This window comes from Rhinolophus sinicus, linkage group LG12, assembly GCF_036562045.2.
Source record: "Rhinolophus sinicus isolate RSC01 linkage group LG12, ASM3656204v1, whole genome shotgun sequence".
Lineage (NCBI taxonomy): Eukaryota > Metazoa > Chordata > Mammalia > Chiroptera > Rhinolophidae > Rhinolophus > Rhinolophus sinicus.
Window position 1 is genome coordinate 67,908,806 of NC_133761.1, and position 18,841 is coordinate 67,927,646.

The 18,841-nt window shown below is 51.2% G+C and overlaps 1 protein-coding gene across 4 annotated transcripts in view; it reads left to right on the forward strand.

The window, feature by feature from the left end:
- Positions 1-18,841, forward strand: part of IPO9 (importin 9) — a 35,109-nt gene that overhangs the window by 8,538 nt on the left and 7,730 nt on the right. For all 4 annotated transcript variants that reach the window (XM_074317118.1, XM_074317119.1, XM_074317120.1 and 1 more), the window contains 14 exons: positions 4,198-4,259; positions 4,481-4,567; positions 5,309-5,510; positions 8,424-8,512; positions 9,189-9,275; positions 9,658-9,777; positions 9,875-9,975; positions 10,163-10,221; positions 10,842-10,993; positions 11,691-11,789; positions 12,556-12,662; positions 13,030-13,169; positions 15,162-15,321; positions 17,016-17,242. In XM_074317118.1, coding sequence (XP_074173219.1) covers positions 4,198-4,259; positions 4,481-4,567; positions 5,309-5,510; positions 8,424-8,512; positions 9,189-9,275; positions 9,658-9,777; positions 9,875-9,975; positions 10,163-10,221; positions 10,842-10,993; positions 11,691-11,789; positions 12,556-12,662; positions 13,030-13,169; positions 15,162-15,321; positions 17,016-17,242 — 1,692 coding nt within the window. The remainder of the gene's footprint in view (positions 1-4,197; positions 4,260-4,480; positions 4,568-5,308; positions 5,511-8,423; positions 8,513-9,188; positions 9,276-9,657; positions 9,778-9,874; positions 9,976-10,162; positions 10,222-10,841; positions 10,994-11,690; positions 11,790-12,555; positions 12,663-13,029; positions 13,170-15,161; positions 15,322-17,015; positions 17,243-18,841) is intronic.

Consider the following 18,841-nt stretch of genomic DNA (forward strand, 5'->3'; position numbering starts at 1 on the left):
ATGTAAACGAGGGTATAAGAAAATCACATGTGTCTGCTCGTTAATGCAAAAGAAACACAGGAAAGCTAAACCAGAAGTAGTTTGGTTACTACGGGGAGTGGTGGCGAAGGGGTGGGAAGAAGTGCTGGGGAGGGACGTTCTTGGAAGGTGAGAGTCGTAGTCATGTTTTACATACCCCCCCCACCCCGAGGGAGGCACCCGAAGTGGAATGCAAGTAGCAACAAATATACCTAACTGTCACAAATGAGTAACGTAACAATATCATCAGGTGTTGGAGGAAAAAAGAATTCACCTAAGTAACTTTGGAAAATAGTGTCTTGACTGCATGTTGTCAGACTAAAGTCAGAAGGAACTATCCACAAATTGTTTTCCCTAGTTAATACATGTTTTTCCTAAGAGTATGGGTTAATCATTCTGCAATTAGTTTATTGGTAGACTAATATTGAACAAATAAGTAAATGTATTATAGATAACGAGAGCCAGTGTTATCTGTCAGAGAAAGAATTGCAAATACGAAAAGGAGGAAAGGAGAATGAACCTCGAGGTATTGGTTGGCATCTGAGGCGTGAGTACAGATGCCTCGAGACTAGGATGCGGTATGTCCAGAAAACCTCCTAAACTGAGAATATCATAGGTTGAAAATGCACTTAATACACCTCAGCTCACAAACTCCAAAGCCTGCTTAGCCTAACCTACCTTAATGTGCTCAGAACACAATTTCTAAAAAACTCTGGCAACACAGTAGACTGGAGTGGCCCTGTTAACCCTCGTGGTCGCGTGGCTGTGGGAGCTGTGGCTAGATGCTGCGGGTCAGCACCATACCGCTAGCCCAGGCAAAGATCAAGATCCAAAGTACGGTTTCTGCTGAATGGATATCGCTTGGCACCACTGCAGAGTCAAGCAATCATAAGTGGAGCCATTTTAAGTCAGAGACCCTTGTGGGTGGGTGGGTGGAAGGAAGGAAGGAAAAGGAAAGAGGGAAGGAAGGGTTGGATGATGGATGGATGGATGATGGATGGATGGATGGATGGATGGATGATGGATGGATGGAAGGACGGATGATGGATGGACGGATGATGGATGGATAGATGGAAGGATGGATGATGGATGGATGGATGGGTGGATGATGATGGATGGATGGATGGATGATGGATGGATGAAGGATGGATGGATGGATGGATGGATGGATGGAAGGAAGGATGGATGGATGGATGGATGGATGGATGGATGGATGGATGGGCAGGCAGGTGGATGGACGGATGGATGTGTAGGCTTAGGTTAGTATAGTTGACCCTTGACCTACATGGATTTGAACTGTGCAGGTCTGCTTACATGCAGTCATCTCAAAGATTTGTACCCATTGCAGAGGGGACAACAGTACCTTAACAGTGGGGAAAGCCGGCAGACCCCACATTATCAAGTAACCGTGGTTAATTAATGTCACCAGGGATAAAATTGATGGACACTGCCCTCCATGGTGTGGGGTCCTGAGGACACATCATTGCTTCTGGTATTCTTGCCAAGAACCCTCAAGTGATCAGGACGAACCTCCGTCAAAGGCACGTAGAGACAGTCTCTAAATAACTGGTCCTTACCTACCCACGTGTCCTGGTCATCAAAGGCAAGGAGAGAATGAGGGGCCGTCACCACTGGAGGAAACTGAGGAAGCAGAACAGCCCGGGACAGTGTGGGATCTTGGACTGGATTGGAAACCAAAAAAAGGACAATGTGGGAAGACTGGTCGGACTCCAGTGAAGTCTAAGTGCTGCTGACAGCAGCGCTGTGCGAGTTTCTGGTCTGGTCGCTGAGCGACGGGTGCGTAAGTGGTTGTCATCAGGAACAGGGGTGAGGGAGATCCGGCTTTTCTTTAAGTCTAAAACTTACTTCAAAACAAAACATTTTTAAAAATAGAGACGTAGGTCATTTTCAGTAGTTTTTATCTTGTTACTTGGATAAGCCATGAACATGAAACATGGCATGGACCGCTTAGGTTTTCTGTTGCATAAATGCCCTTTGGACGGCTATCCCAGTGGAATTTCCCATGGAAAGTAACTTGTTACACAGATAGAAAGACACTCAGTGTACTCATGATGGGCAATAAAAATAAGAATAGCACAATAACGGACTTTTTTTAGTTAGAGTTTTTATTTTTCTTGTGCTGAGAACTTTTAAGATCTATTGTAGCAACTTTCAAACATGCAATACAATAGTAGCTGGGGTCACCCTGCCGTACATTATTCCATGTCCAGGACGTACTGATTTTATAACTGGAAGTTTATACCCTTTGACTCCTTTCACCCACCTGCCACCTCTGACAACCAACAATGTATTCTCTCCATCTGCCAGGTTGTTTTCTTGCTTTTGTTTTTAGGTTCCACATATAAGTGAGATGATACTATGTAGCTTTCTGTGTCTGACTTATTTCACTTGACATAATGCCCTGGAGGGCCCCCCCCCCCCCCGTGGTGTTGCAGTGGGAACATTTCATTCTTTTTTGTGGTTGAGTGATACTCCATTTGTTCTGTATCCATTCATCCATCCATGGACACTTAGGTTGTTTTCATATACACCGTAAGTAATGCTGCAGTGAACAGAGGGTGTAGCTATCTTTGTGAGTTAGTGTCTTCATTTACTTTGGAGAAATGCCCAGAAACAGGATTGCTGGGTTGTGTGGTGGTTCTGTTTTTAGTGTTTTGAGGACGTCTGTACTGTTCCCCACAGCGGCTGCGCCGTTTCCCCCCCAGCACTGTGCACAGGCTCCAGTTTCTCCACAGCTTCACCAGCCTTCGTCTTCTCGTTTTCTGATCGTCGCCATCCCAATGGGTGTAGGTGGTGTCTCGTAGTTTGGACTTGAGTTTTCCTAACGATTAGTGATATTGAGCAGCTTTTCATGAGCTTGTTGGCCATTTGTGTGTCTTCCTTGGAGAAATGTCTATTCGAAGTCTGTTGCCCATTTTTGAATTGGCTTATTGGTTCTTATTGAATTCTAGTTTGCCATATGTTCTGGATATTAATCCCTTGACAGATACATATTTGCAAATAATTTTCCCATTCTGTAGGTTACCTTTTTACTCTGTTACAGTGTCTGTTGATGCACCAAGTTTTTTAAATTTTATGAAGTCCAATATGTCTGTTTTTTCTTTTGGTTGTCTCTGCTTTTGGTATCACATCAAGAAATCATTTCCAAGTCTAATGTCATGAAGCTCTTCTCCTATGTTTTCTTCTAGGAGTTTTATTGATTTAGGTCTTACGTTTAGGTTCTTGATCCAGTTGAGTTAATTTCTGTATGTGTGTCAGGTACGGCTCCAGCTTCCTCCTCGCACATGGACGTGCAGTCGTCCCAGCACCATTTGTTGTGAAGACTGTCCTTTCCCCATGGAGTGGTCTTGGCACCCTTGTCAGAAATCGTTTGACCGTGTATGAGAGGGTTTATTTGGGGCTCTGTATTCTCTGCCATGGGTCTGTATGTCTGTCTTCACTCCAGGACCACCCTGTTTTGATTCCTGTAGATTTGTACTAAGTTTTGAAATCAGGAAGCGTGAGCGCTCCAGCTTTGGTCTTCTTTTTCAGGATTACGATGGCTGTTCCGGGTCCCTCGAGAATCCATATGAATTTTAGGGTGGGTTTTTCTATTTCTGCAAAACCCATCATTGCGATGTGGATGGGGATTACACTAAGGGTGTGAATTCTAACTAACTTGGGAGTCAGAATCATTCGTAGCCTCCCACCGTGCGCTCACTGCGAGACCGCTGCTTGCCTCGCTTACTGGGCGCTGGGCACGTATGACCGCTGTTACTGTTAGGACTAAGCCTGCGAAAGCCAGAGTTCCTTAGACTTAATCATCTCTCATCTGGTGGTGTGTGTCAGACTCACTCCTGAAATCTCACCTTTGGTTTTTCTTTGGGTAACTTAGTGGTACATACCACGTTCACTGGTTCAGGAGGCAGCTGCCGCCACCTTGGCAGGGAAGATGGCGGGGAGGGGCTGTGCAGTGAAGGGAGAAAAGGCCCAGCCGTGCGCTGTGGGTCCGCGTGTTGGTCCTACTGGGACTCAGTCTGAGAGTGACCGCGCTGTGGGAGGCAGCGGCTCCGGCTCCTTTCTGAAGTCACTCTTGTTGGCCGCAGGGCTAGAGCGCAGGAAGCTGCTGTGGCTTTTTCCTGCGTGCTCTTCGACTCACGGTAACATTTTCTCTTTCAGAATTCGGTGTTCACCTGGCAGAGCTGACCGTGGACCCCCAGGGGGCGTTGGCAATTCGTCAGGTAAGTCCAGACCAATTGGTCCAATTTATAAGTAATTTCCCTTTTGCTAATGAAACTTTCTGATGGGAAAGAGCACGAATGCGGCCAATCTATAAATGCCCTAGGATTTGGTAGCAGCTTTTGCTACACTTGCCACGAATGGATCAGGCCATCTGTATGGTTTTCCTGTGTGAAGAAAGCCTTTTTCTTGCTGTGTACCACCTGGCTTCTTCTCTTCACAGCTCGCATCAGTCATTCTGAAGCAGTATGTGGAGACTCACTGGTGTGCCCAGTCAGAGAAGTTCCGGCCTCCTGAGACTACCGAAAGGGTAAGGACACTGAGCTGGCCCGTCTGCCTGTGGTTGGAGGACCCATCTGACAAGGTGGGGCGGTCCCCGTTCCCGGACAGCAGGGGGCAGTCAGAAGACTGTGCAGAGAGAGAGGGGAGCTGGCTGGAGGCTGCGTGGGGAGCCGCGTGCGCGGGTGAGACGGCTCGGGGCAGAGGCTGGCCTGTCTCCAATCCCATTTCTGCCCTTTGCTGGCCATGAAATACTGGGAAATATTTCACCCTCTGAGCTCCAGTTTCCTAAATACCTAAAGTTAGAGTGACAATTCCAACTTCCAAAGAGTTGTGTGAGGGTTAAATGAGATAGTGTTAATACTTAGTGCAGTGCTGTGCGGCCACCCCGGGCCCCAAGGAGTTTTGAGGTATAAGGTGGCGAGCGAGGCGGTCTGCTGGAACTCCCTGCAGTTACGGAAAGTTGTGTATCTGTGCTGTTGAGTACGGCAGCTGCTGGCCACACGTGGTGCCGAGCACGGACACTGCCCGTGTGACCGAGGGACCGAATTCTTAGCCTCCTTCCGCTTTCACTGTAAATGGCTGCTGAGGCAGACGGCGTGCGTGTAGAGCGCACCGGTGAGGGCTGTGGGACCTGCTCGTCAGGTGTCTGCATTGGAGGTTTTGCCAGCTACGCAGCATCTCTGCTCATGGCTTTCCTCATGCGCACACCGGATGGGACTCGGCTCCCACGTGTAGCCGGCTCTCAGGGCAGGTGGCCTTTCCTCTGCAGGCGAAAATCGTCATCCGGGAGCTGCTGCCCAATGGGCTACGAGAGTCCATCAGCAAGGTGCGCTCCAGCGTGGCCTACGCCGTGTCGGCCATCGCCCACTGGGACTGGCCGGAGGCCTGGCCGCAGCTCTTCAACCTGCTCATGGGGATGCTGGTGAGCGGGGACGTCAACGCCGTGCACGGAGCCATGCGCGTGCTGACAGGTGGGTGCCAGAGCCTCTTCCCGGGGTCGGGGCTCGGGTCGCAGGTGCCCGGGGGCACACAGGGAGCTGTGGGCTGGCATGACTCCGGCCAGCGGGACTGGAGGTGTGAGCTCTCGCTGCCCACCGTGGCCCCTCCCTCCTGCTGTGCTGTCTCCATAGCCGCCCCCCCACGCCACACCCTTCCAGGGATTTGAGGGGACACCGCACAGGGGCTGCCCCCAGACCTCACCACTCCAGGGTGACGGACAGTAGTTGGGCACACATGTCAGCTCACAGTCTGCCTTTGCCTTGACCTGACTCACTGTCTCTTGAGCCAGAGTCTCCTCGTAGGTAAAATTCACATAACGAGAGTACGTCAAAGGAGCGTTTGGCCGTTTAAATGAGCTGATTGACGTAAAATGTTACTAACTGATGCCATAAGCCATAAATTTTAGCCATTATGATCGTCCTCCTAGTTAACATATTATTTTTCTATCAATAGTTCAACCAAGTCAAAATTAAGAATCAAAATACAAGAAAGAAGGTAAAAACAGTGTAGCTGTAAAACCCTGGCCTTTGTGCAGCCAGCCTAGAGAATATGTAGCCTTTGGCATCTTTTCTTTCTGTTCTGAAAAATTGATAAAAATACTTGAACTTTCAGTCCAAGATTTGGTGGGTATCTCTTCTCCGCTTGGTTGACTGATCTGTCCGTCCCTCACAGAACCTGTCTTCACAAATCCCGAGGTCTGGCCTGAGTTTCCTTCTTCCTGCCCCTCCGGGTGAGGTCTCTGTTTTGCCTTCAAGGACTCCTTACCCGGACATCAGCCATCTTCTGTTGCCCCTTTACAAGTCCTGTTTCCCCTCTGTTCATACAGCTTTGTGGCAGTCCCCTCTGTATGTCCTCTTTCCCTAGGATGGACTCGCTTACTGAAGCGCCTTCTTGCCTAGCGATGAGTGCCGTTTCTCCTTTTTGGAATCTGTTCACCAAACTTGGCATCTGGGCCCAATTGTCCTAGCACGTGTGACAGAGATGGTCGGCAGGAGCAATTCTGTGTCCAGAAGCAAATCCCTTTTCTCCTTTCATTTCAAACTCCCTCTTCCCAGGCCTCGTATTCATACTGATTACCTGTGACAGGTGCTCACGGTGTGGAGCAGAATTGCCAAAACGGTGACATCGTTCCCTGCTCGGGTTTCCCCTCGCGTCTCCTGTGTGACTCCCTCTCCAGGCGACTTCACAGAGCCCTCTCCTTGAAATTAGCCTTCCAGGATTCCTTACTCACCAGTTCTTGGCACCAGAATATCCGTGAACAGATGTGTTGTCTGCCAAGCAAAGGAGCCTTGCCTGCCAGTCTCCCAACACAAGCCCAGCTTGTTCAAAACGGAGGTTGTGCATTTATCATGATTGGGAGCTAAGCGCAGTCGTCGTGCTGGACTGAGGGGATGGCTGTTCTGTCAGCCTCAGTCACAGCGTCGGATGGGGGGTGCACCCTTTTGTGACGGAGCCAGCGGACATTGGACAGAGTTGTTCCATCTGTCCTCAGATAGCCCTCGGTTTTCACCTGGAGCTAGACCGTGCTCTGACGATAGCAGAGACCTGCGTGGAGATGGCAGGACGTGGGTGTGTGGACAGGAACCCACAGGAGGCCGGGCTGGCTGTCCTCAATTGGCCTTCTGCAAGGCTGCCCATTAGACTTAGGACATGAGAGAACCAACTCAGGCTGGCGGTGTGGAGGGAAGGCAGATGGCGGCCGAGGACGGACGTGTTCAGCCACCCGCCACAGCTCCTTTTTTCCGTCTCAGAGAACTTTGGAGATTGAGATGTTGCTGGTGTCCCAGGCTTTTCCTGAGTTGCTCAGTGACCTCAGAAAACTTACTTTGGACTCAAGCTTATCAAGTGTGAATACATTGAGACCACCAGGAATGATTATAGGAGAGTAAAAATGTGGTTAGGCTCTTTATTCGTGGAATTAAATTATGCCACCTTTTTCATAAAACTTGTTTTCATGAATGGCATCCATTACGCTTGTGTGGACTGATTTCCAAATTAAATAAAGCACTCGTTACTGTTCAGTTCAGGATTTATTCTTCAGGAAGAACGCACAGCTGCTTAAGAAGACTCAGCCTTGAATATTTGGTCTTCATTTGACTCTGGTGGTGATATTGCCCGAGAGTGTGCAGAGTATGGACCTTGGAAGAGCCCACTCACGTTTCCTGATGTATGTCCTGAAAATGTCCCAGCCAACTCACTCTATCCCAGCGATCACGTGGAAGAGCCGGGCAAAGCAGGTCACGTGAGCAGACATTGGTGCTCAAGGGCTCACACTGCGCTGCTTAGGACAGGAAATCCCGGTGCCTCGTGGGGTTTGTGGACGCGAGGGGAGATGTGAGCCCGTGTCCCTCACCATCCGCGTGCAGGCGGCCCCGTGCCGCCTCTGTCTGGTGGAAATCACTTTCTGTTGCCGTGAGCAGCAGCATGTGGCTTCTAGGTCAGTGAGCCGTTCATTGGAAGAGCAGCGAACGGAAACTGAGTATGCACAGCTGTTCTGTGCATGGGAGCAGCCTGCCAGGGGAGGCCTGCAAGCAGCCGGAGGGCACCTGAAGGGTGGCACATGGCACAGAGTAGATAATGCAGGGTTTTCCTCAGGGGGCCTCCTGGGGACTTCTGCCCACTACTGTCACAGGTTTTCTCAGCACTTCTGTGAAGCTTTTTTCTTCATCGCGCGTGTTTGCCTTTATCTCTGTATTGTTCTCTTTCCCCTTATAACAAATGCTCAGTAACCCATGTGACTTTCCTTCCCCAGGAAAAGGCCACCAGGCCAGTGTCCACACCTGTACTGTCTGATGGGGTCCTACCCCCAGAAGCAGCTTGAAAACTTTCACACTCAGTGTGTTTACAAGGCACCCTAGTTTTACGCTACTGCTTCTTCTCTGCAGAATTCACTCGCGAAGTAACAGACACACAGATGCCGCTCGTTGCCCCTGTCATCCTCCCAGAGATGTATAAGATCTTCACCATGGCCGAGGTACGGAGCCGCAGCTCAGCGGGGGCACTGCTGTGTTTGCTGCTGCACAGGAGAGCGGACAAAGATCTGAGTCTGGACTGACCTCAGACCGCTCACTTTGGGTCAGAGTGAGAGAGCTGCACTGTGTCTTCACGTAGCTTGCCCCTCCTGGCCTCCTGTGGCCCCTTATGCCACCTGGGGCCTCCCGTCCAGGCACCTGTGCCCACGGAGCCCAGCTGAGTGTCCGCAAGCAGCCTGTCACCGCCTTGCCATGCTAGGCCCCTAACACTGTCGCCTATTTGATGGCTGAGCGGAGGGATGGTAACTCACTCCCCAGGAGTGTGAGTGCCTGAGGCACTTAACCTCCTTGCTCCTCTGGTCCCAGGCAAGGGCCTGCATTTGTAAGAAGAACACTGACCGTGTTGGGATTTCAAGCAGGACCCAGCCTACTGGGTTTCGTCAGACTGGCCGCAGAGGCCTGTGTACGTAGAAGGCTCGTTCCAGTGGGCCCTGGCACCCTGCTGCCTCCCGTCCTCTGAACTGGAGAAGCCTATCTCCTGGACACTAGTGATGGCGTGCCCCATCTCCACAGGGAATCCAGCCCCGTGGCAGGGTTGAGAAGCCATAGTTGTCCTAGTCAGATACACAGACAGGCGCACACAGCGATGTCATGGCTGTGCTGTAACTCTCTTTCCAGGTATATGGCATTCGGACCCGCTCCCGAGCGGTGGAGATTTTTACCACTTGTGCCCATATGATCTGTAACATGGAGGAGCTGGAAAAGGTGAGTTGCAGACGTCCTGCTGCAAAGTCGTCACCAGTGCGTCCCACTGCAGGCAGAGGTGTGTTCCTGCGTTGTGGCAGCACAAGCATGCACACGAACGGGGTGCTGGGTGCTCTGAGCATGGTGGGAAAACCACCACTGCATGTGGCTGCCTTAGCCTGTGTCCATTCGTACTGTCACCGAGCCCTTCCGCGTTCTGTGGCCCTCTCGTGGGACACAGCCCAGTGGCAAACACCGGTCCCTGTTGCGTAAGAGTTGGTCTTCCGCAGTAGCTCTGAGGAGGCCGAGGGGCCTCCCGCTGCCTGTAGAGCTGCTCCCCTCTGACCGGCCCCGACCTGAGCGCTGGGCGTGTGTCCGGTGCTGATGTGCTTTCCGACGCCAGGGCGCTGCCAAGGTCCTGATCTTCCCCGTGGTGCAGCAGTTCACGGAGGCCTTCGTTCAGGCCCTGCAGATCCCGGACGGCCCCACGGCGGACAGTGGGTTCAAGATGGAAGTGCTGAAGGTAACCCCCTGCCGGGGGGCGGGGCACCAGTGCACAGCTGATGTCATCGGTCTCCTCCCGTGTCACTCAGCCTCACGTCTTTGCGTTGAACTCTCAGGCAGTGACAGCCCTGGTGAAGAACTTCCCGAAGCACATGGTGTCCTCCATGCAGCAGATCCTGCCCATCGTCTGGAACACCCTGACCGAGAGTGCAGCTTTATATCCTTTCTGGGAGCGGGCGCCGCCAGCACGCGGCTGGGGGCTAGCGCCGGTCTCCCACTTTGTGAAATGAGGTCTCTGAAGGACCCCTCTTAGTGTGAGTGGGTGTCTAGCTTAGTCCCCACCTTCCCCTGTAGAATGCGAGCCGAGCAGACTCTGGAGTGCCTTTCTTTACTCATCACCATACCTACGTGAGGACGGAAGTCAATTACACGGAGGAAGTAGAGGACCCTGTGGACTCCGATGGTAGGTCGTGTGTGTGCTCCGACCTGGGACGGGGAGAAGCAGACGGGGAGGGAGGCCACCACCCAGAGCCGCTCCGATGGTGGGTCGTGTGTGTGCTCCGACCTGGGACGGGGAGAAGCAGACGGGGAGGGAGGCCGCCACCCAGAGCCGCTCCGATGGTAGGTCGTGTGTGTGCTCCGACCTGGGATGGGTAGAAGCAGACGCGGAGGGAGGCTGCCACCCAGAGCCGTGCTCTGCACTGAATGTTCTGCGCACGCTTCCCTTGGCATGTAGGTGTGGGGAGCCGGGCGCCGGCCGAGCCAGCCTGCTCTGGCATTTCACCAGTTGTAATTTGGGGGCCCCAGATGACGAGGCTTTCCTTTCTGTGTTAATATTTTTAGGAATTTGACAGCAAAAACAGAAAATGCTGTAAAATATGTTCAGTGTTTCTGATTCTTTGACTTGAAAAACCAAAGAACGTTTATTATCCTCAGTTTCTTTCTCTGACACCTCAGCCGACTCTTCCGTTCCCTTGGGAACAAGAATTAGCAAGCACTTTATTCATTAGTTTAAAAGATAACGTAGTTGTGTCCTTTTGCTTTCTTGTCATTCAAGCCTTCTTTTTTGTGTATTTCCTGTAGGTGAAGTGCTGGGCTTTGAAAATCTCGTCTTTAGCATTTTCGAATTTGTCCATGCTCTTCTGGAAAACAGCAAATTCAAAAGCACTGTTAAGAAAGCCTTGCCTGAGCTGATTTACTATGTTATCCTGTACATGCAAATCACTGAGGAACAGGTAAACGAGATGCATGTACAGCACACGTTTGGGAAGTCTACCTTGAATGTGACTCATAGGACCAGACAGAGTGTTTCTAAAAGCAGACACTAGCAGAGTAACTTCCTGTGGCATTCTAGGGACGCGTTCGTGTCACTGTGTTGCCAGGTCCCTAGGTGTTGGGGTGTCATCCCCTCCGGTATTGAGTAATTTGGTTCTCAGAATACTTTGACTTCACGTCTGTAGGTAGGGCCACTGACCAGAGGCCCTGACACCTGCAAGAACCTGTTCTTTCTCTCTAAATAGTGAGACACGGAGGTCCCGTCACCAGCCTGGTGCTGGGTCTGAATTAGACCAGAAAAGATCTCATAAGATAATGCTACTCTTTGATAAGCAGCACAGAAATCGACATAACTGTCACATTAAATATCCCATCAGACCTAATATGTTCAGAAAATTGGCCTGTCGAAGCGTCACAGCTGAGTGACGTAGCAAAGAGCCAGTGACGTACCACATTCTGAACTAGTGTCCTGGAGAGCGATAACCTTGTACTGACCTTGCTAGAGGATTCGCTTCTGTACATCAAAGAGGAAAGACTTGAAGCGAGGCTTTTGTTCTGGATGAACACAAAGCTTGAGGTCTTCCAGTGTGCGCGACAAAACGCGGGGCGTGACCTGGAGTGGCAGTCTCACCGACACCTGCCATCGTCATCTTTCAGATTAAAGTGTGGACAGCCAACCCGCAGCAGTTTGTAGAAGACGAGGACGACGACACTTTCTCCTACACGGTCAGGATTGCAGCTCAAGACCTGCTCCTGGTAAGGGGGCCACCTTGACGCCCCACCGGTAACCCTATGCAGGCCCTCAGCTTCTCCTCTTTCTAGACTCTGACTTTCTAGACACCTTAGACTTTGGGGGCGAAAGAACAAGAGAACATCTCAAACGAAGTGTGAGACTCGGGAATTGCAGTCATAGCTCCTGGTTGTGATTGGCAGGTAACTGTTAGGTGCAGAGTGTGCAGAGGACAAGGTGCTTGATCAGTGAGGGCGGTTTGGAGGGAACCTTTCCATCGAACCCCCTCTTCAGCAGGAGTCTGGAGCACAATCCAGAGGTTGGCAAACTTAAACAAAAGTGAGATTGCCGGGCGGTGACACCCCGACACCAGCTCTCTCTGCCTGTGACGGGCTGCAGTTCCGTGGCGAAGCTGCCTTTGTGGGTGGCCCGTTTGTTCTCTGTGTTGTTGAATTCTTCTCATTAGACTTGAGTATTTCTGAGCTAAGCTCAGTGCATGGATTAGCCTGGATTTCCATGGTCAGGCTCCCAGAGAATAGTGTCAGGCCGTGGTCACCAGAGCTGGGTCTGTCGGAGCCTGGCAGCCTTCGGAAGGCAGCCAGAGGGATCCGCACATGTCGATAGCTTTCCATCGCCTGGGCACTCAGAAATACACTTATGCCCCGATGTCATCAGAGGCCTGACCAGAGCTGAGTGCGTGCACGGGGAAGAGTGGAACTCACGTTTGCAGCTTGCAGCTGAAATGGTCTTTGCTCCCACGGGGAGGCTTATTAGCCCGTCTCCTCTCCCCAGGCTGTGGCCACCGACTTCCAGAATGAGAGCGCAGCAGCCCTGGCTGCCGCAGCCACTCGGCATTTGCAGGAAGCCGAGCAAAGCAAGAACAGTGGCACTGAGCACTGGTGAGAGTGGGCACCAGGGGGGCCACGCAGTGGGGTGAGGGGACGTCACACGGGCGCATCTTGGGTCTCGGATCTGTGAAGCCAGGCTGGCTTTGTGCCATCTGTTAAAGCGGCCCTTTCCACCTTAAAATAACTGCCTGCGGTACCTTTATTTTCCCCATGTTTAAAAAGCCTTGAAAGGAAGTTCTGTGGCTTTGTTTTGAGTCAGAAAGCTCTTGTTACCGACTGGCTGTTTTCAGCCATAGGTTTAGGTTGGAACGGCCGGTGGATGGGCTCTGGGTCACACTGTACTGGAGCGCCCTTTCCTGAACTGCTTCCCTCGCATACTTGTCTTGGCGGCAGTGTGGTTTGCTTTCCCCTCGTGCAGGTGGAAGATCCACGAGGCCTGCATGCTTGCTCTGGGCTCGGTGAAGTCCATCATCACGGACAGTGTGAAGAGCGGCCGAGTCCATTTCGACATGCACGGGTTCCTGACGGGTGTCATCCTCGCAGACCTCAGCCTCTCAGGTATGTCTCGGCACGGTGCCAGGCCTCTGGAAGACTTTAGGCCTGGCGTCACCTCAGTTACGTTGTCCACTGAGATAGGTAAGCCAGGCACGCACGTGTCCTTTGGGGGAAATTCTTCTTCCCGCCCTAGAACTCGAACTTATCTGCTCCCATAAAACAGCCCAGAGACCTTGGCTCGAGCTTCACCAACTGAGAGACTAAGTTTGCCTCGTTCTTCAGTCTTCCTCCCAAGCCAGCACTCAGGTCACGGCCGTTTTGCGTTGGAATAGAACGCACATCTGGCTGCTGTGCCCTGAGGGTCCTGGCTGAGTCCCGCCGGCAGCAGTAAGCCCAGGGTACCCTCAGGCAGTCTGTCCCCCTCATTCTTCCTGCTTGTTTCCTGTCGTTTCCTCCAGCTGTACTCTTGGCCAGTGTCCATTAATTAAAATGTTCCCTTCTCGTGGCGCATTAACTCCCTGCCCTAAAGGAAAAGGTAGCCTGATGTTCTGGCAAGGCAGAGCGCCTACCGGCCGGCGTCTCCACCCTATCCTGGCTTCTGCCCCCACCATCTTCTTACAAAACGCTGTCCCTGCCTCTGTGAGCACGTAGGCCCGGACACGGGGTGGTGTCTGTGCCATTCTCGGTCCCCACCAGCCCCTTCTCCACGGGTAGCCCTCGAAACACATCCTGCTCTGGCGAGCAGGTACTGTCGTGTGGAATGAAAGTGTTGGAATTTCTCAAACCCATCGACGTACTCTTTGTAGGATTTGTCCTGGCAAAGAATCTTTAAAAACTCATGGAGATCTGAGGATATTTGTGTGAAGACTGGCAAAACATTTAATATTGAGCTTATCTTCATGCCTACAGCGAAGAGCTTTCTGCCCCAGCCATTTTTAAACTTTTTGGTCTCAGTTCCCCTTTACACTTTAAAAAATTATCAGTGATCCCAAAGAGATCATTGAATTGCTGTGAATTTTATGTATTAATATTTAATATTAGAAATGAAAACGTTTTAAAATGCAAACACGCATCCCATTAGCTGGCAGAGCCGTGGTGTCACACACCATGTCACCCCTGGAAAACGCCACACGGCACACTGTGAAAGAATGAGCGTGACAGGGCAGGGCATGTCCTGGGACTGCTGTGGAAATCATTCTCACGTGCGGGGCTCCCAGGAAAGCTGCTGCTCTACGTTCTATAAATCGGTTTGCAACGGTTAGGCTGGCAGAGTGTTAGGTCCTGTTCAATAGGTCCCATCACATAAATGTTTATCGTGCACGTGAGTAAGTTAAGCCCTGTGCCGGGCCGAGTGGTGTGGTCCTGTCCTCAGCAGCGTGTGGTGGGTGGGGGCGGTCGCCCTGACACCGGGGCTGGCAGAGCAAAGTACCTGACGTGTAGGAGGCTGAAGGGGTGGCTGACAGCGGCACAGAGCTGCTAGGGTTTCTTCAGCCCGCACGGACAGTTGGGTAATGCAGGGAGGGCTGCGGCCCAGAAACGGGACACGGGAGGTACGTTGCTGGGAGCATGTGTTCCCGAGATTAGGAGCCGTAGAGGGAGATCACGTCACGTGAGAGCCCCTGCTCTCGGGGCCTTGAGTGCCGTGCTGATGGAGGGGGTCTTTACTGGGTAGACTGGAACTTATTGGCATTTTAAATAACAGAATGCCAGAGCGATGGTTTATAATGTCCCGGTGGTGGCTCAAGAGGAGAACAGGCCGTGAAGACACTGAGAGGACTCACTAGTAGTGCAGCGGGAGGACGCGAGCTGGGTGGGACGGATGGGAAGCTTCTGTCTGAGCATCGCCACGGTCCCCTTCGCCGCTAGTGAGTGACCAGTGAAATGGGAAGGCGATTGTGCACCGCAGGCCACACGTTGGCTTTTCCCATTCTCTCAGCTGAGTGTGTGTATTGCGTGGTATCCCGTTACTGTGACTAGGCGGGCCGTGGAGGGAAGGAGGGGCGAGGAACAGGCACGTGTACTGTCCAACCCCTAACTGCTCTCTCTTCCTCCCAGCGTCTCCTTTCCTCTTGGGTCGGGCACTTTGGGCTGCCAGTCGGTTCACTGTTGCCATGTCCCCTGAATTGATCCAGCAGTTTCTACAGGCAACAGTTAGTGGTCTTCATGAGACACAACCCCCATCAGTTCGCATTTCTGCTGTGAGAGCTATCTGGGGGTGAGTACGCCATGTTAGGGCGATGAAAACTATGTTGAGAGAAAATTACTCAGAATAGAGGCCCCAGACAACAGTTTTCCAGTGGACTGTGTTGCTTGGAAATTTCTGATGCAGATCTGCAGAGTGAACGTGGGACAGGAGAAGAAGCCGTACCAGCAACATGGCTTCTGGGAGCCCCCGATGCGTCCTGCGCCCTCCTGCTCCCCGATCCCTGGGGATTCACCCCAGCTCGGGGGTCCAACGGCCTGGCGCTCTGGGACATGGTCACTCACATAGGGTGGCCCGGCAGTGAATTAGAGAACAGGAGTAGAGCTCAGGTCATGTTATGGACCGATTGCTCTGTGTTAGAAACCAAAATTGGGATGATGTGGCCTGGAAACGCTGCCTGTTTCTTCCCAACTTTACCTCCCTTTCACTGCTCAGTACTAGCGGCTCAACTAGTCATTTATTTATATTCCTGCCCAGACCAGCAAGAGCATTGTTACTTTAAAGTCCAAATTTAAGAGTCTCAGTTGACACTTACCAGTTTGTGAAAAAACATTTATTGAGTATCTGGAGAGGGCCGTATTCCTGTGTTAGGTTTTTTAACAGAAACGTTTTTATGGGCTTTAATTGCCACTCTGAAGATAAACCAAAGTAAAGACTTGTGTGATTTTAATAATCGTATCCCACTGGGCGTGGTAAACGGCACCCAGTAGTTATTGATTGAATAAGACGTGACTAAGGTGAGGGGTGTATGTATGGGAAATGTCAACCCTACAAACAGTACACCAACTTTATGTGTGCACAGAATGTTGATCTCATGTTAGGATGCACAAAAAACCCCAAAAGTACAAAATTTACATAATGTGGAAGCTAAAAAACAATTTCCTAGTAGAAAGCAGTTATGTTGGAAGAGATGTTTAAACGCTGTATTTGGGAAATAAGGAAATTGTAGATCCGAATCTTAGGAACGTGACGAAAGCAGGAAGTAGTCTGAGGAATCAGAGCATTTCATTTCATCTTCGTAATTTGGATATAATGACACGAGTGGGATTTACTCGAAAACAAAGTGGGAGACGGACGGAAGTATTTGCAGGCAGTAGCAAAGACCAAAACAGAAGTAAAGTAGAAAACAGAAATGGTCGGGGCCGGCCCAGTGGCTCAGGCGGTTGGAGCTCCGTGCTCCTAACTCCGAAGGCTGCCGGTTCGATTCTCACATGGGCCAGTGGGCTCTCAACCACAAGGTTGCCAGTTCGAGTCCTCGACTCCCGCAATGGATGGTGGGCAGCGCCCCCTGCAACTAAAATTGAACGCGGCACCTTGAACTGAGCTGCCACTGAGCTTCCGGATGGCTCAGTTGGTTGGTGCGTGTCCTCTCAACCACAAGGTTGACGGTTCGACTCAAGGGATGGTGGGCTGTGCCCCCTGCAACTAGCAATGGCAGCTGGACCTAGAGCTGAGCTGCACCCTCCACAACTAAGATTGAAAGGACAACAACTTGACTTGGAAAAAAGTCCTGGAAGTACACACTGTTCCCCAATAAAGTCCTGTAAAAAAAAAGAAAACAAATGGTCATGCTGACATGTATAAAATATACCACAGAAAGAGGTAGACACTCGGTAGAAGTAGCTTGGTGACGCTGCAGGAACACACACTGTCCGTGGGGTTGGAGGGATGCCCTGCTGAGTCACTCTTGCTTGCCTGTCTCCCAGTTACTGTGACCAGCTGAAAGCCTCGGAGAGCACCCAGGTCCTCCAGCCTTTCCTGCCCAGCGTCCTGGATGGCCTGATTCACCTGGCAGCGCAGTTCAGCTCCGAGGTCCTCAACCTGGTGATGGAAGCTCTGTGCATCGTCTGCACTGTGGACCCGGCGTTCACGGCCAGCGTGGAGAGCAAAATCTGCCCCTTCACCATCGCCATTTTCCTGAAGTACAGCAACGGTATGCCAGCAGGGAGGGGCGCCCGCCGGAGGCGGGGGCAGCGGCTTCAGGGGAAGAGCTCCCTGGGGCTGGTGACCTGCAGCGCCGGAAGCAAAGAGCGTGGCTGTCAGTCAGCAGAGTTAGGTGCTGTCCGAGCGCCGGCCTCATGCTGGTCGGAGGTGGGGCACGGTCCTGAGTTAAGGGCTGCCGAGCACAGCAGTAATTCAGAGCTCTGACGACAGAGTCGGGGACTGAGCAGCTAAGTCCCAGGCTTCCTGCCAGAGGCCGAGAGCTGTAATTTAGAGACAGAGGCACTGAACAAAGACACATGCAGAGGCTTGTGAACAGAGCATTCCTCCCGTGTGTTGTGTGGCAGCACACATTTGAAAATGATGACGAGATGGATTACATCCATAAAATGGGATCATATGCAGCCTTTAAAAATCAGCCTTCAAAGCAACATTGAAAACAATGGCAGAGCTTATAGAATGTGAGTCGAGTTTTCGAGAATACATAGGACATAATCCCCAGTGTGGTTTTGTTTTAGCAAAGGATGTTTGTATAGATACGTATATAGGAAAAAGAGCAGGAAAAAACACACCAAAATGTTACGGGTACCATGTTTCCCCGAAAATAAGACCTAGCCCGGCAATCAGCTCTAATGCGTCTTTTGGAGCAAAAGTTAGTATAAGACTAGTATTATATTATATTATATTATATTATATTATATTATATCTAGTCTTGTATTATAGTAAAGTAAGACAAGGTCTTATAGAAGACCCAGTCTTATATTAATTTTTGCTCCAAAAGACAAATTAGAATTGATTGTCCAACTGGGTCTTCGGGGAAACACGGTGGTTATCTCAAGGTGGTGGAATTATAGGAGTTTCCTTTCATATCTTCCTGCATTTTCTGTGGTGTGTTATTAATACTTTATTATCAGAAAAAAGATGGAGGATATTTATTTTTAAAGAGGGAGCTCCAGTGTTGAAGCTCAGAAGCGTGTGTTGGACTGGGGGTTGGTGACGGGACATGACGACGTCCCAAGCATTTCACTGGGTTTGCTCTCTCACCTACACACACCGCCTGGAGTGGTTTCCACCTGGCACTCGGAAATGCCCGTTCCCTGCAGCCGTCCCGTGGTGGTCCGTACACGGTCCACTTCCTCGTCTGCAGATGGACACGCAGTCGCTTCTGTTGTTTAACACAGGCAGGCAGCAGTGATGGGAGTGTCCCCTGCGTGGGCCTTGCCTGCTCGGGCAAGGGCCAGGCCGCAGCCCCATGCCCAAGGTGCTGCCTGGAGTCCCGGAATAATGGCTTCAGGGGTTCTGTCTCTCATGACTGCCCCTAGGACCAGACAGGCATCCTCCTTGACACACGGGAACCGGGAAAAGTCAGTGTTGGGCATTTTTTGAAACTTCCATGTGTGTTAAGAAAGTATCAGTGGGACTTTTTTTCCTTAAGCCTTTGGTTCCACGATCCATCTAGGTTTCCCGAGAATAAAGACAGTAAAGATTTGCCCCAGAAAAAGCCGCATTTGATTTTAGGGGTACCTCTCACTGCCTCCCCCTGACTTAGTGACCCCATGCTCACTGTGCCTCTTGGAGATTTGGCATCTCT